At 42.6% G+C, this 25,147-nt stretch overlaps 1 protein-coding gene across 3 annotated transcripts in view; it reads left to right on the top strand.

Moving 5' to 3' along the window:
* The window catches only part of KIAA0319 (KIAA0319 ortholog), a 587,552-nt gene that overhangs the window by 439,046 nt on the left and 123,359 nt on the right, over positions 1–25,147 (top strand). For all 3 annotated transcript variants that reach the window (XM_078687943.1, XM_078687944.1, XM_078687942.1), the window contains exons 13-14: positions 6,033–6,181; positions 16,532–16,683. In XM_078687943.1, coding sequence (XP_078544069.1) covers positions 6,033–6,181; positions 16,532–16,683 — 301 coding nt within the window. The remainder of the gene's footprint in view (positions 1–6,032; positions 6,182–16,531; positions 16,684–25,147) is intronic.

Raw genomic sequence — 25,147 nt, 5'->3', positions numbered from 1 at the left:
GTTAAACCGTGTTGAAAGCTGACGAGAGGTTGAGGAGGATTAGAGAAAGGGTTCATTTTGATTCAGCATTTTTAACTCATCATCTACTATGTGCGTTAGAACCGACTCAGTACTGAGGCCTTGGTGGAAGCTGGAGTGGAATTGGTCTAGAGTCGGAATTGTTCTATGAGGTTGCATAATTAGACGTGGACAAGTTTCTCCAGGAGCTTCGCCAGAGTCGGATGGTTCAGCTATCCCAGAATTAGAGATGCTGAAGTGCATGCTTCATTCTGTCTGCAAGATTCCATTTCTGAAATCAAAGCTTTTGCAAACAGAAGAGATTTACAAATGTCCACACAAGGCCTCCTCAGGACAAATACGGATTCTCCAGTCTGTCATAGGGATGGTTTGAAGGTGCCATACATGCAGCGTCAAGTAAATTACCATGGTCCATCCAATGCTTACATTATGCAGCCTTTCTGAAGGTGTACTTCCCTGCAGTTTGGAGTTTAAGTAACAACAATGGTCCAGAAGGAGGAGGAGCCTAGCCTGCAGCCGAGATGGCCGCCTAGTCTCTCGGCTCCGCCGACCCATGTGCCTTTCTTCACTATCCTGCCGCATATCCTGTGCCTTCACACAACAAGTGAACTCGAGAAGTGCTCCTGATCACGTCGATGTGCTTCCCGGTGCAATCCGAGCGCTACCGGTGGTGAGGCGTCCCTGCTCTCTTCCCGGCCCTTCGAGGGATCGCAGCCGGGCCATAGCCTGTGGGGTACGGCCGGAAGCGGCCACAACAACAGCGGCCGCCTTGGTGGAGGAGGAGCCGGTCGGCTGGGATTGCATTGCTGCGCTGGGCTTATCGCCGCAGCGCTTCCCTCCGCTCGGCGACCCTACGCGCCTGGAAACTTTGTACCGGCGCTCACACATTGTATCCTTGCACAGCTTGGAGGTGACGGGTCTGCTTCTTTGTTGCTCTCCCCCGTAGCGGACGCCATTTTCCGCATCGGGCACCCAGCGCCTGCCAGCGGTGTCATCTGCTCGTTTCGTGGGCTAATTGTTTGCCGGCATTACCACAGTTGGAGCTGCTTCATGATCAGCTGTCCTCATGTTTCTGTCCCAGCGGTGCCTCGCAGATCCCCTGCAGAATTGTTGTAAGTCGATGATTGAAAATGGCGACTTGCTTTCGGAAATGCTCTGCTGCCGTTCGCCCTGGACGGGGGACAATGCTGCATCCTCCATTCCGGATACACCGCTGGGGCCTCGTGATGTTTTGGATGCTTTGGAGGATCTAAAGGTTGCCTTTTGTGACACTGCCCAGGGATTGGGGGACCGGCTCGATGCGATTTCACCGGCTGGCCGTGATTGCCTTTCAGTGCTGCACACTATGCCACATCCTCACCCTGTTTACGGTGGATTGTCTATCCTGGAGCATGTGGAGGCGATAGCTGGTCAGGCCTCAGTTTCCGCTGCAGTGCTCTCCGTAGTTGATTTGAAGAGGTCTGGCGATGATGATCTTTCTCGATGGCTGGTGCATCTGCTTCGGACGCCATGTTTTCCATTTCCTTTGTCTTCTGGTGGCGTGCCTCTTTGCTTCTTCCTGGATTTGATGCTCTTACCTCGGCCTGATGCTACGGTTGAACTTTTGCTTTGTCTTGCTTCCCACTGTACTATCTTCGGGCAAGCAGCAGTGGCTTCTATTGACTTTTGTGACCGACCTCCCAGCCAGTGTGACTCATCTCAAGTGCCTCGACTTCTGCAGTGGATTTCACAGTTGCCTTCTCCGCCCATGTTGGCTGTTTTAGACCTGGACTCCGCTGTCGTGCTGGACCGAAGGGGACAGGGCTGAGGATGTTCCTCCTTTTTGTTGCAACCTGCTGTGTGTAATGCTGGGGCTGTAATGGACAATTGTTGAAGGTAAATGTTGGTCAGGTACTGGGGCGGGGTCCGGGGTTGGGTGGCCGCGGGTAAAAGTGCTGGCCCTCCTCCGGTCTTATGTGATTCTCTTTTTCCTTCTTTTCCTTCCTTCTGCATTTCGGGTACTCCTTTGGGGCGACAGACACACTGCTAGGGGGGGGTAGGCCGTAGCCTCTGCATGCGTGTAGGGTGGGGGGTGGGCGTTGGGGGGTTTTCTTTGTTCGTTTCAGTTTCTATGGGCCTCAATTTTTCTTCTTCCTCTTTTACTCTTTTCTTCTCCTATTTCCTTGGGTCATGGGGTGGATTGGTAGATGTGGGTAGTGGCTGGGGTGTATCGTACTGTGTGTTTCTCATATATCCTGACATACTCGCCTCCAGCCATTTGTTTTATGGATAATGTTTGCTGATTTCTCTGATGATCGTTGCCCACTTCTGTCCTGGACGTATTGTTTGGACTCTGATCCTTCTTGACTTTTATTGCTTTGGACACGCTCAAAAAAAACTTTAAAATTAAACCTTCACTTATCCTACTTCTCGGCAGCGCAATTACTTATAATGTAACTCGGATTACTCGTGATTGCTTTGCTGTGCTGCTGAGTCGCCTACCTGTTTGCTACTGTGCTTTAACTGTTGTCGAGGCCGGTCTGTGGGTTGTAGGCCCGTATTTGTTTCCCTGTATTGTCTAATAAAGGTTTTAAAAAAAAAAAAAAAAAAAACCAATGGTCCAGAAACTGAGTATGTTGCATTATTAGTCCCATTTGGGTGGTCTAGGTGGAGGCTTAAGTGGTGAGAAGACCAGTATAGAATATGATTTACAGGTATTTCTGGACTCAAAGCAACGCTTCCCCATCACTCATCTATAAATCAAATCAGGCTGATAAGTTCTGATTAGCAGCATTAATCACCCCATGGATCAGAGTAAATTGGATCTACTTTGGCCCATTGAATTCTCCTACCGGATGCTATTTTCAGGAAGGCTGAATAACTTCCTGCTAACCCAGAGCTTGCATACGGGTGAGCATGTCAAGTGGCCTGGGTAACCTTCTGCAAATCCGGCTTGAGGGTGGCTGTACAACTAGGAGTACAGGAGTTACTATGGGAGTAAATCACGGGTCTTAAAGTCATGTTTGACGTCACAAGTTGTCTCAATTCAAGATGCTATTTTTAGATTTTTAATGTAGGTATAGCTCTTAAAAGAATTAGGGGCATAGTCACAAGGAGTTACCTACGATTTATCAGCACCTTAAAACATCAAAAGTGGAGATAGAACTAACAACCCATTCACAAGCTGGTGTAAATAGCAGACATCGCCAGAATTTCCGCGATAACAGCCCCAAAACCTAACACCACGGCGGACACCACCAACTAACGCTAATGAGATGCAGAGTAGGCTTTCCCGTGCAGAAACACACGAAAAAACAGCAACACCACTTTCACAACGAACTGACAGATCCGCGAACCGAAAACACGCGATAAGCCTCGTTAGCCACTGGTATTTAACACCTGCCTCAAGCAGGGGTAAAGACGGCCGACTACCTGCAATAGGCAACGGAGCACCGCACACAGCCACACCCGAAGAACGAACAACGCCATGGAGCTACTCATCATGCAGCTCGGAGCCCCAACAGGGCCACAATATCCACCCCCACCACCCCCAGGACCGCCACCACCCCTTGGACCTGGACCTGCCCCCACCCCCCCAGACCACCACAGAGGCTGTGCAGAGTAAGACAGCGGACCTACCATAAACGCACCACTCTCACAGACCTAACGCCCGAGGAAGTCATTGCCCACTACAGGCTGAAAAGGACAACCATTCACTGCATCCTGACCCACACCGCCCACAGGCTGACGGTCCCAACTCAGCGGAGAACCAACATCCCTCCGGAGACAAAGCTGTTGGCTGTGCTGCACCTGTTGGCCTCTGGTACCTTCCAACCAACAACTGCCAGAGTCGGAGGGGTCTCACAGCCAGCCCTATCAAAGTTCATCACACCTGTCCTGGATGCCATCCTCAGCTTCATACACCAGTACCTTCACTTCCCCAACCCTGTGCAGGAACAGCTGGAGACCAAGCAAGGCTTCTCCGTCATAGCCGTATTCCCGGCTGTGTTGGGGGCAATTGACTGCACACATGTCCCACTTGTGCCCCCTGCGGGTACTGCACACCGCTACCGCAACAGAAATCAAACGCATTCCATCAATGTGCAGGCAATAGTGGACCACCGGGGACTCTTCACCAATGTCGTCGCCAACTACCCAGGCAGTGTGCATGATTCCTTCATCTTCTAACAGTCCATCATCAACCAGTGCTTCCAGGATGGCGCACATGGGACGGGACTGCTCTTTGGTAAGTACCAAGTCGTCACACCACACATCACAATGCCTCCACAGCACAATGCACAACTGTGGGGATGCACACGTGACCAAACCATATTCAACATGTTAAACTACACGTTCACCTACCAGACACGACCACAACACTCCATGGTCATCCTGGCCTACCACTGCATCCTATACAGACTGGTGGTGTAGTTGCCAGCACCAGCTAATCCCTGCGGGCTATCAAACACTCACCCCACACACAGCCAGCACAGGCGTCACTGGATTGGTGGACCTGCCATCACATTCTGCCGAACCAAGTATTGACTCTTTTCTCCCTGCACTATCACTGGTGATCAAGGATATGCACTCTGCCCTTGGATGATGACACCTCTCCAAGATCCGAACACACCCACCCAGAGGCTGTACAATGCGGCCCACATATGTATCAGGGGCATCGTTGAATGCACATTTACGTGTTGAAGTCATGTTTCAGGTGCCTGCACGGCACAGGTGGGAAGCTCCTGTACAGCCCAGACATCGTGTTGCATGTTGTGTGTTGCACAACATCTGTGTTTGCATGTGTGTTGCACAACATCTGTGTTTGCACCAGGGCCCATGAATCCCAGTTCCAGAGGTACCGGCCGATGATGGTGGTGATGGGGCAGGTGGCCCACATCCCACTGCAGCAGCGGCAGGAATGGCCCCTAGGAATACCCTAATTGACACTTACTTCTCATGAGCATGTCACATTGTGACGGTCCGTGGCAATCAAGCGACAGTAGAAAATGTCCAAATGCACTACATGTGTGAATAAAACATTTTTGCAGGTCTCAGCTTGTACTTGTACATTTTGATGTTACGTTTCCCTGACTTCCAGATGTGATTGGGCAGGTTGAGCACATTTGCTGAACCAGTTGTGTCCTGTGTTCAAATGTGGTTGGGGTGCTGTTTGACCCAGGATGTTGTCACTGCCGGGATGCACTCCTGAATGTGTGCGTATGCTGCACAGTGGGTGTGTCGCACCTGCGGCTCTGCTCTGTCTGCCACTGGCGTCTTTAGAGCGGTGTGCCTGTTGGATCTGTTCTTCCACGGTGCTTGGATGTTGTGGTGGACACGCTGTCCTCTGGAGTTGGCCAGGGTGCATTTGTTGTATTTAGGCTGTTGATGATTTTTGTTCAGTGGCATTTTCCGTGTGCTGTTCTTGTACTATTTTCCCGCATTGCATGTGAGTATTGCCGCCCTCGCGCTGGTTGTCACTGTTTTCTTATCGCGCATTTGACCATCTCAGGTTTCATCGCGTTGGGGATTGTGTTTTTATCTCCGTCGCGGTGGTTGTTTCGCAGACATTGTCCGCGGTGTCGGCAAACTATTGCATGCTACCGCCGTGCTGTGAATTCCACGTTGTCACGGGGTTATTTTCCTGCAATGGGCTGCGATGTTGAAAGTTGCGTTACGCTACTCTTGTGGTAGTTATCACACGTTCTTGTGAATATACCACTTAGAGTGTATTGTTCTCTCAGAGGAGATCAGTTTTGGTTGATGGAAAATAATACTAGTACTATCTTGAAAACATTGAAAGAAAAACATTGCAAGACAATTGAGCTTTTTATTTCAAAATGGAGAAAAAGCGTCTGTTCCTCGAATTTTACAAGTAATTTGGTAATAAAATATGTTAAAATAAACAACTGATGCAATACTATTCATTCAAAATACAATTAGAAACCACTCTAAACGAAGTATGTACATGTTTGTTGTCCTATGTAACGTAATTGCATGTTCTGCACAATGTCAATATTTTTTTTGGTTATTTACAGTGGCCCACAAAAGGCAAAAATTGAAAACAGTGAAAAATCAGTGTCAATTGTGACTGGTCTGCAGGTTGGTACGTACCGCTTTCAGTTAACGGTGCAGGACGCTGAAGGACTGAGCAGCACTAACACAATCGCTGTTACTGTCAGGGAAGGTAAGTCAGTGCCATTATTTCTCATTTTGTAGTAGACTCTCTTCAGCGCCTGGCTACCCTCACGGGCGATTAGCCACGCAATACAAATCAAGATTGATTGACTCTCAAGGTCCAACACATAATGGGCTGGATTTTCTCTACCTTCAGAGGTACTAGTACCTCAGTTATCTGTAACTTTGTGGTGGGCAAAATCCAGCCCATGCCATGGGTCACCAGTAATGATGGCCCAATGGGTCTGGTAATCGAAATTACAAGTTGAATATGTTTTAGACAGAGTTTTCAGCCCATAAAAGTAGCCAGAATCTGTGTGTGAAACACCATAGAAAAACGTGCAGGAACCATTGCAAAAACAGGGCATGTTATTTCCCCAGACATGTAATTCCCTTTAATTCGCCACCCTCTGAGTTACAGGGACTTCCGGTAATGATACATCAGGGCAAGAAAATAACAGGGATTTTAACGAGCCACTTACAAAGAGATCCTTTAGTGAGTGACCAGCACCTGGGCATCAATGGAAATTTTACATGTGTGTAGGTTAGCGTCCCTGACTAGGTTATGTTTCACCAAGAAACACCAAAGGGCCAATTCACATAACAAACGACTTATAAAATGTGTTGTTCATGCCTATGTATGTTTGTGGTAAAGATTATTTGACTGATTAATAAACACTTCCACTCAGTGCATACATACATTACGCACGTTGTTTTGTTCATGGTATTTCACATACAAAAGGAGTGCCTGTTTACCTATCTCTACTTTTGCATAGTGTAACCGTTGCATGTGGTGCCTGTGCACACTATTAGGGGATATGCAATTTTTTCCATTTTCTTTTGATAAAAATAGTTGTTCTTTAAATACCTGTCCTTATTACACAGACCATGTGAAAACTGGAAATATTGACACTGTTAATTCGGGTATAATTTTGAGGTGCTGAAAAGCATAGACATGTATTGCACCGTGTAAGTGACACCCTTAAAGTAATAATTTTATTCAGTTAATTTGAATTTAATTTATATAACCTCACCTCTGCCCCCACTCTCCCTCCTGCCCCCTGCCCGTCATAGTCACTATAGCAGATGGGATGGTGGTTAAACTCTTTTGGAAACCTCGTGATTCTCCAACTTTGAATGAGGCAATCATATTGTAAAGTTATCAGAATGGGACCTCTGCCAATTTATGGTGGATGTCCCAGAGTGCCGAAGTCTCAATGGTACTCCCCATCTTTTTCCAGCTGAATATTTTTAACCAGAATATCACTTCTTTTTTTTAAATTAGTATACAAAGCTTGAATCTAAGCAACGAATCTTGGGTCGGTACTCACCAGGTCATTGCAACCCACAGAAATTACTAAGAGACCTCCTCAAACTTCTTTTCAGCATCTTATAGCATTATTTGGTGGGGTGGTTTGCACGTTTCTGCTTAGTTTATTAGTCTAAACACCATGTTAGTATAAGATGTTATCTCTTTATCTTAGAGGGAACCCATGTGCCCTTTCCCTTTAATATATGTGTATTTTTCTGTTTTATTAGTTTCCTTTTTTATCTAAGGTTGTGATTCTCCCACTAATATCAGCCTCGAGTATGCTGTGCTGGCTGTGGGGATCTACTTTAGTGATTCAAACTTTAATCCTCCTGGGAAGGCTTGCCTGGGCTAAGGATTCCCTTGCCATGGGTAGCCCCACACAACCTTTTGTCTGGCACATCGTTGGTGGAATCCCCTTCTACTTAGCACCTTTCATCTTTGGGGTGCCAAATATTTACTCACTCCGGATCTTGAAGTAATCTTTTTACTGTTTATATTGTTTTTATTTTTCGGTTATTTTCCATGTTGTCTTGGTTTTATGTTATGGTACAAGAAAATGTGGAAGGTTTAATGTGAAACATTTGGAAGAGAGAAGGAGATATACATTTTGAGATAGCCATGGAGGTTCCCTTATGGAAAGTCCTGATAAGACTCTGGCCACCCTGGTGTATTCGTGGTTCAACTATTGTTCCATCATTTAAGGATGAGTAGGAACTTTTACCTTCTTACCTTTGAATGGCCAGGGACTAAATTCCCTTATAAAAATGACTAACTAGTTTTACTCCAGATATATAGATGCAGCTTTCTTTTATGAAACAGACCTGACACATAAGAAAAGTTAAGTTTCAGGACCCACAGGTGTCCTTCCGTATTTCACGTAGTGTACCTAATGAAACAAAGGGGACTGCAGTTCTATTCCTCAGTGGGGAGCCCCAGTGTCCCTGGATGTGCCACATACTGATACTTGAATTTATTGTGGCCGAGCTGGTAGTAACAGAGACAATTTTCTGATTATTGTTTGTTCTGATAGCAATTTGCTCATTGTATTTCTCTTCTCTTGAAGTAACCAGCTTGGCACTGATTAGTGGCAGGTTGGTGCTTTAAGCGTGCCTCATACTATAAACATATCAGTTGTGGGTGACATGACATCTTTCGGTAGTTGTCTCCATCCTCTTACCATTCTGCTTCTGGCTACTATTAATAATAATTCTATTCATATATCCAGTAGAAATTAGTTGGTGTAAACTTTGCATTGCATGAAAAAAGAATGGTTTTAAATGTTCTTTCTCTCTGTTGACATTTTGTAGTATGAAATTGCTGCCAAATCACTATGAAATGAACCACAGGGCATTGTGAAATTACCTCCCCAAATAGTCAGAAAATGTTCCCTTAAATCTCCCATCATATCCGTAGATACTGTCCATCTGTAATTCATGAAATATTTCCCGTATCATACTTGTACTTACCATTTCTGTATATGACATTACATCCACACTAGCATAAACTGCTTCCCATAGTACCGTAAAATATTTCTACTCTTACCTCATACCTTTAATATCAGTATTCCAAATGTACCAAAATGTGGTACCTTACAAAAATAAAGTTCATACACTCATTTATAGATTTAGGATTGGATCTCTTTTACATTTGTAAGGTGCACTTACAGAGATATAAGTTCTAATCCATTAAAGGTTTGGGGTTGTTGGTGAGAATAGCTTCTGCAGGCAGTGAAGTTGGGGGAACCAATAAAGTTGAGAAGAAGATATGTATGTTCATTGAGTGACTCGAAGACCCAATATTAAATCACGCCTCATGCCATCATTCTGTTCATAAATTACAATCTTTATGTTGAGTTATTTAAATCGTCTGCCTTTAATTTATTCTAGTTACTCTGAAATCCAAATTTTGTATTTATATATTTTAGGGAAACACCAATGTATGTTTCGCTAATTTGCTTCATCAGGGAAGTAATTATCAAATGTCAGACATGAAATTGAAGCACCACACTTAAACCTATAATAAATCAACTAAAATATCATTCATTGCTGTAATCATGTTGAATTTCACGCTGTTAGTGCCAATAAAGAGTGCAGTGTTTCATCTTTCACATTATTCAAATTTAGTTTAAGATATAACTAATATACAGTGGAGCACTCCTAATTATAAAATACGTTTTAACAAAAAATCTAGAAAGAGCTTGTAACATTTCTTGAGTCATTAAAGTACTTCATGTACATTTACTGCCGATTTATATTATTTGCAAATCCATAGTGCAATAGTTAAGTCATGTAGTAATGTATATAACCCATTTGGGTATGTATGATACAAATCGGAATTAACTTTAAAGTTTGCCGTACATGTGCAACCTGAGTATCTCACTTAAAATCAACATAGAAAATTTCTGTAATTGGATTACAGAATGACAGATTACCTTAATCTGGCATTGAAAAAGCATATTTCACTAGGTAAATTTCATATAATGGAAAGTGCCTCAGTTCAATTTCTTCTTTAAATAACATATTGGCTAATAATAAACCCTGAAGTCTAATAAATAAAACCACATATAGCTCTACATACTAGCCAGTACTCATATTATTTACCCATATATTGTGTTTCATAAACATGATGAAGATTCGAATAAGCACCTCTGTTTACTGGCAGCTTTTAAGTGAACATGTTGCTGACTACATCAAGGTTACTGGCTTGATCATGACTTGATTTAAAGACGCTGGGCAAATGCGCCCAACAATACCAGCTCCTACCTCCTGGGTGCCTACCACTGGAAGTAGTAGACCTCCATTGTAGTTTTATGAAATATCTTATGTGTAGAGCTACCCCAAATCATACATACCTTCTTTAGTTACTACCTTTGACTACTGTCTCGTTCTAAACATAAGATGAGCTAAAATGTAGAGTTCTGAAAAAACAGTTTGCATAGTTGCAATGTTTTTTCATCCTGCCACATGGTTTTAGCCTTCCAGTTGAAAAAGTATGTACACCAAATTCCATTGATCACACTGTCATGCACCTATGACATGACTAGTCCGCTAGACTAGTCTTGTCTGCTCTTACAGGCTTTCCATTTTCTGAACATTTTTGTTGGTGCTTGTGTCTAAAACAAATGTTTTGTCAACACCACTTAAATATCTCCCAAGAGTAGGCTAACCTAGCCTCTGCATTCCTTCAAACAAATATCACAAAGGGAATTTATGGTTCTTGTCAAAGCAAGCAGGCCAGCCAGCATCCCTTCTGATCCTTGTCTACCACAAATCTTAAAGAACATTCTTTTAACTACCTCAGTAGCCACACCTGTAAGAAGAATTATCAATAATTCCTGAACTATGGGAATCATCCCAGAAGACCTAAAGCAAAGAAGACTAACCTGGACCCCTTTGACCCTGACAATTACAGACCAATTACAAATTGACCTTTCGTGGGCAAACTGATAGAAAGAGCAGCATTCGCCCAGATGTCACAATTCATTGAAGATAACTTCATACTTTCTGACTTCCAAACAGCATTCTGTCCAGAAAGAGGCACGGTATCTGCCCTCATTGCCATTTGTGATGACCTTAAAAACACAGTAGACCGGAACGGGGTTGTTGCACTACTTCTCCTGAACCTCTCACCTGCCTTTCACAGAGTTCTCCATGACAGTCTAATACAAAAACTTTACGAAGCCGGCTTGGAGGCAACTGCTCCCAACTGGATCACATCCTACCTTCAAAACAGAACAAATGTCATCCATTCGCCCTCTTTTTTGATCCAACCCGTACTTCACAAATGCAGGGGTTCCTCTAGGCTCTATCATCTCACCCATCCTTTTTAACATCTACATGTAGTCATTACCTGCAATGATCAATGAATTTTGGCTCACATACTATAACTATGCAGATGACAAACAAATGCTCCTTAAACTGGAAAGCCCCCAAGACATTGGAAACTCACAAATCTTCGGTTAACTCAGAGCCGTTGATCAGTGGATGACATGAAGCCATCTCCAAAATGGAAATACTCACATGTGGCGATTGGAAAAATTATGATTCAATCGGCGCCTAGCTTGTCAACCTGGGGCCACCTCCTAAAGTATTTAAGGAAGCATGAAACCTTGGATTTACCATGGACTCCAAGCTGTCAATGAATACCTAAGTAGACAAATTAGCAAGATCCAGCTTCATTGGTATGAACTCTGCAACGCATCTTCTCTCACCTTGGATTTCCTCACAAGTTCCAGGCTTCTATCACTTTTGTACTGTCTAAAGTAGATTACACCAATGGTCTCTATCACAGATCATCTTTTTCAACTATGAAAAGAATACAACGGATTCATAACTCTGCTGCCAAGCTACTCCTCCATGTAAAGCCACAAGCCTACATCTCCCCTGTTTTAGGGCCCTACATTGGTTACCAGGTGTCATAAGATCCACATTCAAGCTGCTTTGTATCACGGACAAAGCACTACATGGAACAGGACAAGCTTTTCATCAGGCATAAAATCACCAAATAATATTCAACAAAGGAAACCTCAGGTATCGATTGGCACCTCGCCTCAGAAACCCACCGTGCAAGAAAAAAGCTATAGGTGGCACGCCCTTCTCTGCTTAAGCTGCCAAACTAAGGAAACTTACTATCCCCAAACATAAAATCCACGGATAACCATCTTATCTTTAGAACACTACTCTAGATTTGGCTCTTTTCAACATAACCACCATACTCAAACACAAAAGTACACCATATCCTCGTTTATGTAACCATTTAATTTGATTATATGTATGTATCTAGATATGTGTTTTTCTTTGCATAAAAATATATTATAATTATGGGCCGGATTCATTAAGTTAAACTGAGACGAAAGTCTAACTTCACGACTTCCAGTATTCGCAAAGGTCTTTTACGAGTAGTAGGGCATTTAGGAGTACTAAAGTCAGACTTTGTCTCAGTTTTGGTCTCAGTTAAACTTGAGACCAAAACTTAAGTTTAACTGAGACAAAAGTCTAACTTTACTAGTCATGAATACCCTTTGTGAATACCAAAAGTCATTAAGTTAGACTTTCGTCTCAGTTAACCTTTGTGAATTGGACCCTATGATTTTAAATTTATAGATATTCTTTAGGTCTGCTTAACAAATGTACATATTAGTTATGGTTAAAATATATCTATTAGTCTATGCTTAACATGTTTATACGTTACTGCATAGTGTTCATATGAGTTGATTAGATGCTTTTGGTTCTCCATTTATTTATATATCATCATAACTATTTATATACAATTGCTTCACTATTGAAATATTAAATATATATTTAATAATAAATGTTACAAACTTCACAAATAAATTTGCTTAAAGTACAACAACACTTAAACGTCTGAGTTTATTTAATACAACTTATATAATAATATATTACCTTCCTATACGTGTATTCTCTCGATGTACTTATGTATGTATATATTTATTACTTTACTCCTACTGTAGAATAAAAATAAAAAAGAAATTTGAGTCTCTCCAGTACACTACCCTATGTTTCACCCTATACCTCCCTCTCTCAATATATCCTCTACCTATGCTCCCTGTCTCGTCCCAAAACTCATTTGACTACTATTATCTCCAAAATAACCCTTTCCAGACTCTTCCCTCCTCTATCCTTCCTTGTATCACCCCAGACCTTATTTTACTACTATGATCTCTCAAACAACCCTTTTTCAAATTCTTTCCTCGTGTATCCCTTCTTAGACTCATCCCAAAACTAATTTTACTACTGTGATCTCCCTAATTCATTTGTAGAGACTTTTCCCTCCTCATCTCTCCATTACGCATCCCAAACCTCCTACTACTACTATGATCTCCCAATAAACACTTTCTAGAGTCTTCCCTCTTTCTATCCCTCAGTTATCCTTTTCAACTAAACTAACAGACTCACTTGTCCACCCCTCAAATTAAGTCATAGTTCAATATACTAATTCACCACTTATCCTCTTTGGGTTCCGGAGTAGCGCGCTACTCACGGAAAATCGCTTCAATGCCTTGGCAGGGGTAGTCAGCACTATATAAATGCAATTACAATTACATTATCTTTATGTTATCACATACCATCTTAATGTCAATAACATGTACACTCATAATATAACCATGTATTTATACTTGAAATTATACTTATACCACTATTTTATTTGTTGGCTCATCGCTATTTAAATTACCTATGCAGGAACTCTTTGCAACTGAAACTTGACCTACATTTGTAAATTATTTTCATGTATTGTAAACTGCAATCTGATTGTGGTTATACTTGCAAACATTTTTCTATTTTTTATTACAAAAAAGAATGTACATTTCTCTTCATATTTAGCCCATGTAATACTGTGTCCAAAAGGCTTAATTTCCTCTTCAGTTCCCTGTTGCCTCCTCTTCGGTCTTGTGTTAAATGAAAGATTCCAAACATTCTAATATTTCCCAGCATTCATTTATGGTGTTCTCCCACTGACCGTATGTCATTGATTTTGAAGGCTCAAATGAGTTCTTTCAGTCTTTCCTTCAATTGTCTTTTAGTTTTGTGAATAACAGACACATGTGATGTAAATGCAGTAGTTTGTCTTACAATGTCTGATTTGATTGATCTTGGAAGGTTTCCCATTATTAACTTTAAATATAAATGATTTCTCTGTTATTGAAAAGCAACTAACACAGGATCCATATTTATTCTTTGGGTGCACAGGGAACCATATTTGATATTTTTGGTTGTTGCTGAATTCATTATGAGATTGAGTCATGATACTGACAATACTATTTATGTTTTTATTTCATGTATACATTATCTTATATAGTTTTGCCATTGTGTTTACCAGTATCTTTATCTACTTTAGTATGTTCACTTTTTGATACTTTCTAACATATACTTTTGAAAAAAAATCAAACATTCTGATCTGGATATTTTCTAATGTGTACTGTGGAGTAAATCAGATATACAGATTTGTTCACTCTGTCTACTTTTGTTTTACTTAATCCTGTAATAAATCTTTTCTAGAGACTGTATCAGCTCTTTTCATTGCCACCTCACTTGCGTTCTTCCTGTACCCTCATATTATAAATTTGTTTGTGATACTTTTTATTTCTTTTTCATAGTCTTCCTTTTTACTGTACAGTCTCTTGTCTCTTAAAATTTCACAATAGGGATTAGGGAATTGAAGTACCAAAGCAGGTTAACATCCGCTAATTCTCACGTGCAAAGCTGCATATAAGTGCCTTTGTGTTCTGATGCTTTTTTTCCTTGCCTTTCAACATGGATCCAGAGTTCTGCTCTCAATATAGTTGGTTTTCCAACCACTTGAAATTTATCTCATACAGTGTGGCAGGGAAGATGTCTCACCCAAAAATGACAGGATTCATGTTGTGTCAAAAATAGCAGGAAGAAGATGTTGCTCACAGACCTGCAATGCTTGTGTGTTTGGTGTTCAGACTCTGGTCATGATTCGAAGTTATGGGATAAACGTACCCTCATGTATTAAAAACTGACCTGGGAGCTGGAAGTAAAAATCTACATCACCAAACATAAGAAGAGTTTGTGGGTAAATCATTGAGTCCAGCTCTTGCTCTAAGTCAAGAGGCCACTCGCGATCTTTTTCAAGAAGCCATACCCATGCAAAATTCCACTCAAAGTGTTCTGGTAAGTGGAAAGGCTTTCTGTTCATGCTGTCATTTCTTCGGCCTCCACGAGTCCCCAAGGCATGAGCCCATACCACTGTGCTGGTTCACACCCAAGCCCCTGGGTCCATACCTGTCCCATCTGTGCTGGCACCAGTGGTGACTCTACTGATGTCAGCCACAAACATGACACCATTGTCAGTCTCTGACCATGAGCTATCAACAGTCCGCTCCAGGCTTACGTCATGTACGAGATTACAAAAGTGCAAACAGTCCAAATGCAGCAAAAACTAATTCTGCCAGTGTCACCAGAAGCTGGAGGACCCTGTTACTTCTGCAGCATTGCCTTCTTGAAGTCCTCAACCTGCTGTGCCTAGGAAATTCAGGGCGTCTTCATCTCCAATCTTGGAATAGTATAGAGATCAAACGGTAGCAGCAGAATTGGGTCCATAGAGCGCCAACTACTAAACCTCTTCCTGAAGTGAGAGATGGGAGAAGGTTTGACTCCCACTTAAATTTGTTGTGATTGTGGCAAGACTTTTTTTTCGACTTTGTCTTGAACTTACCCAAGCATGATATTCTGGAGGAGTCTAGTAGAAGGAACAGGCTCTGGACTTTGAATGGGAGTGACCTCAAGTCTTGTGTTGGCAGTGGACAGCATTGCTTTTCGCTTTGTGATAGTCATAGGGTGCATCGGGGAACTGTTGATGCAGGACAGTGAGTCATGCTTGGAGCCTGAACACCAAATGCTGATGTCATGGGTATCCTTGATTGACATCTGCTTCCTGCATGCTCCACAAAGTTTATGCCTGTATTCTTTAGAAGGGACATTTTCCTTAATATACTGTCATTTCTTAAAGATATGTGGGAGTCAGTGAACATTGATGAAAAGTTTAGGTGACAAGCTCCAAATCTATGTCAATGAGCAAGGTAAAAAGGCAAACAGATCAGTAAGCACAGTTGTCACCTGTATATGGCGCTGCTTCATCACCTCCGTAGTTGGAACAAAGCAAACTCAGAGTATGACGATGTCACCTATTGGCATGCACAAGCTGTTGTAGAAAAGATTTGCAGATCTGCTCTTGGAATATTAAAACATTGTGGAATATTTGGGTAGAACTATATATTAGGAATTTTAATTTGTGAAAGGTACAATTTTCTTCATAAATCTGTAAACATAAATGTTTTATAATTGCTTACATTTTTACTCTTCTCTTGCTTGGACTGTAACGAGCTGTGGAGAAAGGTGACTTGATATGTTGACTCCCCTGTATTATCATCAGAATTCCCTCATACCAGGGGAAAACTTTACAAAATTAAGATCTGTCAATGTAAATCTAACTGTTGTATTTGATTAATACATTTGTGCTGCACTTGACCAGTACCATTTCATTTCATTACTTTCTGTTGTTCAGAAAACAACAGTCCTCCTAAGGCATATGCTGGCGGCAGTCACATTATTGTGCTTCCCAATAATTCCATGGTGTTAGATGGCTCAAAGTCGACTGATGACCAAGGGGTTGTGTCATATCTGTGGATACGAGATGGCCAGAGCCCAGCAGCGGGGGTAAGTTATTTTTAAACTGTCTGTTTTCTTTTTTGAGTTTTGCCACAGAATTATATTCTGACCCTAAACATAGTGTTTAAATAGAATGCCACACATTTATAAGTCACTCCACCAGTTGGTAAAATATGTAAGTGTAAGGGCTTATTACAAAGGGGTTGATATAGGGGCAGGGATACCTGGGACCCGGAATAAACAGTTCTGATCTGTATCAACAGTTAAGAGCTTTTGTTCCTTGATTAGGGAATAATCGTGGTAAAAATTACCCAGTCCTTTTGTGTAGTTTTACCAGATGTGGTGCCAAATCACTGATATTTTTCATTGTCTTGGCCCGGGTAACAAATGTCAGCTGCGGGTCCTGTTTGTAGGTTTTTAGATCTGGGTTGAGGAGGATATGAACTCTCATGGGGTAGCTTTGTCGGCTTACCCCATGGCATTGGATATGATGGGCAGGTATTGTGTTGTGTCTGTCTGGGGCCCGCTGGACTTTTCTCCCACATTTATGTCAAGTGCGGATTAGCACCATGTAAAAACTGGTCCTTTGTTCCCATATTCAGTAATATATGGAGATGGTTTTGTCTTACTTGGTAAAATTGTAACTTAGAAAGATGCTTGCCCGCAGCAAGTTTACACTAGTCCTGAATTGTTGTGAGGCTAAAAGATGAACAAGGGGCCAGAAGTTATTGCTTGTGAGAAAATAAACTAGAAAATGTAGACAACTACTGACCATTACCTACCATACATAAACATGTCCCTACTAAAATTTCAATGAGCAGCTGAATTCACCAAGTATGTTAGGACTGGAGTTACACTTGTACATGAACACAATCCCGTAAATGGTGGTAAGTGTAATTAGCAGAATTTAGGAATTTAAATCTGGTTGAAAATTTTCTAGGGAGATATTGATGTATAGTGGAAATTTTGACAGTAGACTGACAAGTCAACATTATAATTGGGGTAGACATATGGTGTCATGTGACTGCAATAACCGTAGTTTACCTTTGAAAGTGACATTTGATAGATTAAATTATTGTTTTGGGTACATTCTCTGTTATCCTTTATGTCATACTTTATTACTTCTGTTACCATAATGGGGCATTTGACCTACTCATCAGCTGAACTTCATAACTAGCTTGCCTTATTTGTTCAGTGATTTGGAGAAGATTGGTAGGCTCTAGGTGATAACCAAAATCCTGATAATACTTTCCATACTTCCAAGATGATAGTTTTACGCACAGCATACGACAATACACCCGGAAATCCGCATCAACACTACCATTGGTGGTATAACCTGTAACACCACCATTGTTGCACTTTTGCCATTGTGAGAGAGTACTCGGTATCTACCTTTCTTCATCCCAGTTGTGGTTTGTAATTTTAAGGATGTGCACCCATCCATTGGCCGAGCATCGCAGGTCCACGGTGAGCAGGAAGTGTGGTTTCAACACACTGCACAGTTTGGGTATCACTAAGTCTTGGCTGCGAACTCCGCTCCGCTGGCGGAGTTTGCAGAGTTTTCTGCACTGCGCGTTACGCAGAGCTCGCCGAGTTCCGAAAAACTCTGCTTCGGCTTGCGGAGCCGAGTTATTTACCTCACTCGCGTTCGTCATTGTCGAGTTGGCGAGCGCGAGTGAGGGAAATCCACCTCCCGCAAGGTTTTTGCTCGTTCGCGATCGTCAACATCAAGTTGGCGAGCGTGAGCGTGGAAAACCAACCTCCCGGCGAGATTTCTCAAAGCGGGCGGTCTGATTTCTCATTGCGAGTGGTTGCGTATGCTTGCCACCACTTGCATTGTGAAACCGCCCACTCGCGTTGAGAAAGCTTTCACTCGAGTAAAAATTCACTCTAATGGCAGAAAAGAAGCAGCACCCGCTTGTGCTGTGCATGATGCTGTTCACGATGATTGCACAGTGCGGACAAGCACCTGGCACTGACAATCAGCACAAACTACATTTATCTAAAGAAACTCCGCCGCTTAGGAGCTCTGCATAGCGCTGTGGAGTGTTTTGTGTACTTCACGGAGTTCCGTGAGTGGCACTCTGCCCAGGAAATTATTAAGGATAGTAATACCTCTTTTTGCATGTTATCGCATTTGCAGTACCCTTGTTCCTGTATATGGGTAAGGGCCTTTCGAGCAAGGATAGAAAAAATGTGTAAGTGTCTTGTCAGTTACTTTATTCTCAGAAGTTGAAGTTATAAATAGGTTTGTCAGAAAGATGGTTACATTAGTCTTAATCAATCAATCAATCAATCAATCAGAGTACTTGTAGAGCGCACTACTTACCCGTGAGGGTCTCAAGGCGCTGAGGGGAAGGGGGGGTGCTGCTACTGCTCGAAGAGCCAGGTCTTGAGGAGTCTTCTGAAGGCGAGTAGGTCTTGGGTCTGCCGTATGTGGGTAGGGAGGGTGTTCCAGGTCTTGGCGGTGATGTAGGAGAAGGATCTGCCTCCGGATGTCATTCGTTGGATGCGGGGGACAGCGGCGAGGGCAAGGCTGGCGGAGCGGAGCTGGCGGGTGGGGGTGTAGAAGCTGAGTCTGCTGTTCAAGTAGGCTGGTCCGGCGTTGTGGAGTGCTTTGTGTGCGTGGGTGAGGAGCTTGAAGGAGATCCTCTTGTCGACGGGGAGCCAGTGTAGGTCTCTCAGGTGGGGGGTGATGTGGCTGTAGCGGGGGACGTTGACGATCCGTCAGGCGGAGGCGTTTTGGATGCATTGTAGTCGTCGTAGGTGTTTGGCTGGGATTCCTGCGTAGAGTGCGTTGCCGTACGCCAGTCTGCTGCTGACGAGGGCCTGTATCACCGTTCTTCTTGTTTCGGTCGGGATCCACTTGTAGATCCTGCGGGGCATGCGGAGTGTGATGTAGCAGGAGGAGGAGAAGGCGTTGACCTGCTTAAACATGGAGAGGGAGGAGTCGAGGTTGAATCCTAGATTGCGTGCATGGTCGGTGGGTGTTGGTGCTGTTCCCAGTGTGGTCGGCCACCAGGAGTTGTCCCAAGCTGAGGGGGTGGGTCCAAGGATGAGTACCTCCGTCTTGTCCGAGTTCAGCTTCAGACGGCTGCTCCTCATCCAGTCTTAAATTATTTTTGTTTAAAAATGTGATGCTAAAGATCAACTAGGCACCAAAAGCAGCAGAATGTGAAAACAAACACAGACTCCAAAAACAATACCTCCATTACACCTTTGCAGTAATGGAGGCATTGTGCTAATTAAATGTAGGGTGTTTTTAAGAATAACAGCAAAGAATAGTCAAAAAAAAAAAGAATGCTTCACAAGAGCTCCTTTGATAAGAATACAAAATATATAAATTAGTGACAAGCAAACAATTACTCTAAAGTTGATAAAATATGCATACAACAGTTTTGGAAACTGATTGTCATGGTACAAGCAAATATTTTCATTTACTTGAAAGACTTATCAAAGATGCTCTGTGAATTGCAGCCTGGTTGAATCTCATGATGAAGTACAATTTGTAAAGTGAAGACTCTCAGTCAGCAGGGTATCCTGGCACTGTGAGAATTGAAGGAAGATTCAACTGCCTTGATGTTTAGAAAGAGCATCGGAAAAGCAAAGTCTTAGGATTTTGCCAGAAATATAGATTATCATCATTAAGATGAAGAAAAAGCAGAAGAGAGTTCTGTGCCTTAGCAGCTACCAGCTAGGACAGAGATGGAATGACCTCCTGAGCAGGGGATTCGAAACTTAGGGACTGTCGGGGACCTTCATGAAATTGAGCAAGGAGAATTGGATGATAGGTTGTGAGAACATCTGGTTTGAAGGAAGCAGGGCCCTTTTTTTGAAAACCTGCTATGGACCAGACATACTGATGTGAAAGTGATGTATTTGAGAACAGAAAGCTTATAGAGAGAGAAGACCTACGCAAGGAAGTAGGTTGAATATCAAGCGAAGGACAGTTTTGGAGGGGGTGAAAGGCCAAGGTAAACAGAAAAATTGTAGTCCAGTCTTAACAGCTGAGACAACTTTCTTCTTGGCATAGAAAGGGAGAAAGTGAATAATATTGTGTAGAAGACATAGGTAGAAGAAACATGAAATGAATTAAATGAAAAAGAGATGTATAAAGCGCGATACAGTTACCCAAGGGTGTCAAGGCGCTAGCTCATCATTTAATAAAATGCCGAAGGTTCTTCACCCAGAATCAAAGGTTGAAGAGCATAGCCTTCAAAGCCTTCCTGGAGGCCAGCAAGTGTGTTTCATCTTTTAATTTCTGGGTAAGCGAATTCCAGAGTCTGGCCGATGACAGATTTTATTGATCTTAGGGGATAGTGTAAGGGCATGATTAAACTAGAAATCCAGGTTCCAGAATTCTTGTACTGAAGTTGGGATTGGACCCAGCTCACGAGACCACCAATTGAAAGAGTCAGAAACTGGGGAATGTAGGTGGATGATCAGGATTTTAGTTTTATCTCTGTTGGTCTTAAAATAATTCTAATTCGTGCTTGAGACAATTGCTGTGAGGCAGTTTGGAAGTTGGTACGACTGGATGAGGATGATTCATTAAAACCAAAGAAATTCCACTTGTCATCCACCTATGTCATGAAAGAGAGCCCAAATGATGAGACTGGTCAGGGTGGAAATGAATACACTGGAGAGTGTGGAGCTAAGAGAGGACCCGTTTATGACTCTGGATATGACATGAGGAAAAGTGTATCTGAAGGGAGGTAGTTGTGAGCTGTCCTTGAGGCGGTCAGTGATCCAAGCAAGGAAACACCTGCTTGGAAAAGGTGAAACCGCAGAATATTATGGTCTACCATATCGAACGCTGCCAACAGATTGATTACGAACAAGGTGGTTGAGAAGCCTTGGTCTGTCAGCCGGTTGAGGTCATCAAGAATGGACAAAAGTACCTCTTCAGTTCTATGTAGTGGCTGAACTTGTTACAATGGATCACAACAGTCATCCAAAGTGACAATATTAAACAAGCAAAGACGGTTGCACGGCATCCAGTTTGTGGCTGACCACATGTGCGCCACCAGCAGTGGTTTATATTGTACCATAAGCATCAAATGTTGACTCAGTAAAAGGGGATGAAGTCAGAAAATCACACTTTCACGGTACTGGCTGTCTCAAAGTATTGATGAAAAGTTGCAAATTAATAAACACTCCATAATTCAAACCAGTACCTTTCAGGTGACACACTGATCTGTGCAATGAAGCATTAGTTAAGTGAGCAATCTAACACACTATGGGTGTTAAGTTTTACATTTCTGTACTATGTTATGCAGATTTTTACTACATTTGCATGATGTTATGGTTTTATGTAGTGCTATAAACTACTCAGGCTGTGCTTTGCTGTGAATTGTTCTTCTATTCTACGTTATGTTGTGTTATGCTTTATTATGGCCAGTAGTATGTTTTCTTATGTTGGGGTGTGTGGCATAGTTTTTTTATGCATCACACGGGGCTGTGCTGTTACGTTAGGGTTTGTTATATTTTGTCATGCAAGACTTTGCTCGGTAATGTTATGATGGAATATTCTTGTGCCATGTTGTGTTATGCAGTGTATGCTAGAGTGTGTTGCATTGCGTTTTGGTCTCCTATGCTGTGCTGTGTCTGGGCATCTTATGTTATGGCTGCCATGTTAGGTTATAGTGTATTGTGTTATGTTTTGTTGTGCACTACTCTGCTGTGCTATGTTAAGGTGTGTTGAGTTATGTTGTGTCATGTTGTGATATACATTGTTATTTTATGGTATGTTTTGTTATGTTAGCGTGTGCTGTGCAGTGCTGTGCTGTGCTGTGTTATAGTGTGTTGTGATGGAGTCAACACTGTGAGGACAAGCTAGGCACTGGAGGCAAATATAATTCTGCATCATTTAGAGTGACTTTTTTGCTAACTCGAACTGTTATGATCAAACCGCTAGCCCTAAGAGTGTCCATACATAAACAGGGCATGTGAATATTCTATGGTATTACCCTAAATAGTTCTCTGTTCAGAGTCTTGTAGAAATGTGGCACAGCAAAGACTGACTAAACTTGAAGCCCTGTATATTATGAACCCTGACATAATCAGAGGGTATTATCGGGGCTGTGTAATAGGGAGAATTCTGCCCTAATGGGTACCCCTGCAAGTGCTCGCTCTGTCTCTCTATAAATCCAATATGCACACTCTATAGTGACTAGAGACACACACCAAAGACAGCATTCCAGGGTCTGTGGTAAAGTGCTTTATTCCTGGCAATGCGTTTCAACCAAAACAGTGTTAGTCATAGCCATAGTCAGGCGGAGAGTGGCTCCTCCGCATGAAGCACTCTACAACACCACCGACACTCCAAAACTGCTCACCTCAAATGTCTTTTTTCTAGCAGAGTTTTTAAGCGTAGGATTAGTACAGTACCATCTATGCCGAGCAAGAACAGTGACAAATACTTTTGTGTTTTATGCTGCAAAGACATTAGGCATAGGACAAAACTATGCCTCTCTAACGAGCTCTAATAAGAGCGAAATACGTGTGTCGGGTGCTGCTTTTATTTATTCCAGCTTGGCTTGGATGGTATTTTACTAATACAAAGCGTGTAATACTGTGCCTGGAATGGTAAACGGTGTATGTCATTTGTCAGCTCAGCAAGATAGAGGGAGTTGTGAGAGGGAAGATGCCTAAAACTCTGCATTTCTGCTTTACATAACTCCTCACCCGTTTTGGAGAAGGGTAGAGGAAGAGACTACCTTTTTATTGTGAGTTAGATAAGCAGCTGCTAAAATGGGAGAGACCAAGTGCCATCAAGTAATGTCCCCAAGGAAGCAATATATTGGGATACAGTAGCACACGTTATCTCAGAATCTTCTGGATGTCACATCGTGAAACCTCCAGCTTTAACCTTTTGGGGCTCTTCCAGAGGCCCAGGGAACGTGCCTGAGACTATACCACCTAGCAGCATACAATACCTCAAAATCTGACTTTTGTGGTTGGCCCTCAGTTACTAACATGATCATTTGTATAAGAGTGACAGACCCAATGCACCAACTCCACCCTAGCATGCTGGATATTCTTAGAAAACGCTTGTGTACACACTTCTATACTCTCTCCATTGGGTTAGTTGTTTAACTCCTAATATTTGTTTGTATTTGTTTATACATATAGATTTTTCTCTTTCGCCCCCTGACAACCTACCAATTATGTGTTCTCCTACACTGTTGTATTGGATCATCCGTACAATTGAAGATTACTTTGTCCCCCTCTGACTCATCCTGTATGATTCTTTTGTTTGTGCTTGTGTTATTATGTTCTGTGGGTGTTGTAAAGTGATGGATGATACACTGTTCTGATATCAGAAAATTAATAAAATTGTGTTTTGAAATGAAAAACTAATGTCCCCAAGGAAGGAGTGATTTGCAGTATAAAATTGGAAACCAGAATAATAAAGAGAAGACCGTACTACAGGTCCCATGTCTAATTCAATAACAGATGTGTCACCATAGAGTAAATTTAGAGTCCTCCATACAGTGAATTGACATATTATCATAAATGTCCGATTGTAAATGCTGATGCAAAATTACAGTTTCAGGAAAAACCAAACAAACCTAATTAGGCAGTTCCAGGATAAGATGATGGCTGGATGAAATGGGACTGTCCAGCCTAGACTTCTCCTGGCTTTGAAGGGTGAAGACGAAGCTGCTCTTAGCCTGGGCTGAGCTGATGGTGCTCCCGCACTGCAGAAGTACTTAGGACATTTTGTAGCCTGAGCAGGAGTCTTAACGTGCTGCACATGAAGCAAGGGTACCTTATTTGTACCTATGCTGCTGCCCAGAAAATGCGCAGATGGGGTTGAGATAACCAAATTTTGCTGAAAGGTGCCTGGTGAAAAACACACTCCAAGGCAAGGAATAGAAGAACAGTGCTGTGCATGCAGCCTCAGCCCATTTTTTTATGCAAAAAGAACAATTGATGGACAGAATGCAGAACAATGTCATACATTCACCCCAGTACAGAGATCTGGGCCTAAATCCATTGTTCTTTTGTTTACCATGCCATTCAAGTTTGGACCCATCCTGCACCCAATGGGAACAGTCCAGTCCAAACTGGCAGGCCAAGTCCTCCCTGGACTGGAAACAAGCATTCTAGAATTGGTTTCGGGCTTTCAGCCCTCATCAGCCAGGATAGCTTGACTCCACTGGCATGGAGAGCACGGGACCCACGTCTGGGCATACCCGTCCCACTTGGGGGGGGGGACAAATGCCTAAAGAACAATTGATGGACAGAATGCAGAAAAATGTCATACATTCACACGAGTACAGAGATCTGGGCCTGAATCCATCGTTTTTTTGCTCACCATGCCATTCCAGTTTGGACCCAGCCATATGCAAATCAGTCTTGACCCTGCAACCATTAGGAACAGTCCAGGCCAGGTCCTCCCTGGACTGGAAACAAGCATCCTAGGACCGGTTTCGGGCTTTCAGCTCTCAACAGCCAGGATATCTTGACACCAGTGGCATGAAGAGCATAGGACCCACATCTGGGC

Source organism: Lissotriton helveticus, chromosome 4_1, assembly GCF_964261635.1.
Source record: "Lissotriton helveticus chromosome 4_1, aLisHel1.1, whole genome shotgun sequence".
NCBI lineage: Eukaryota > Metazoa > Chordata > Amphibia > Caudata > Salamandridae > Lissotriton > Lissotriton helveticus.
This window is presented reverse-complemented; position numbering and strand designations above follow the sequence as displayed.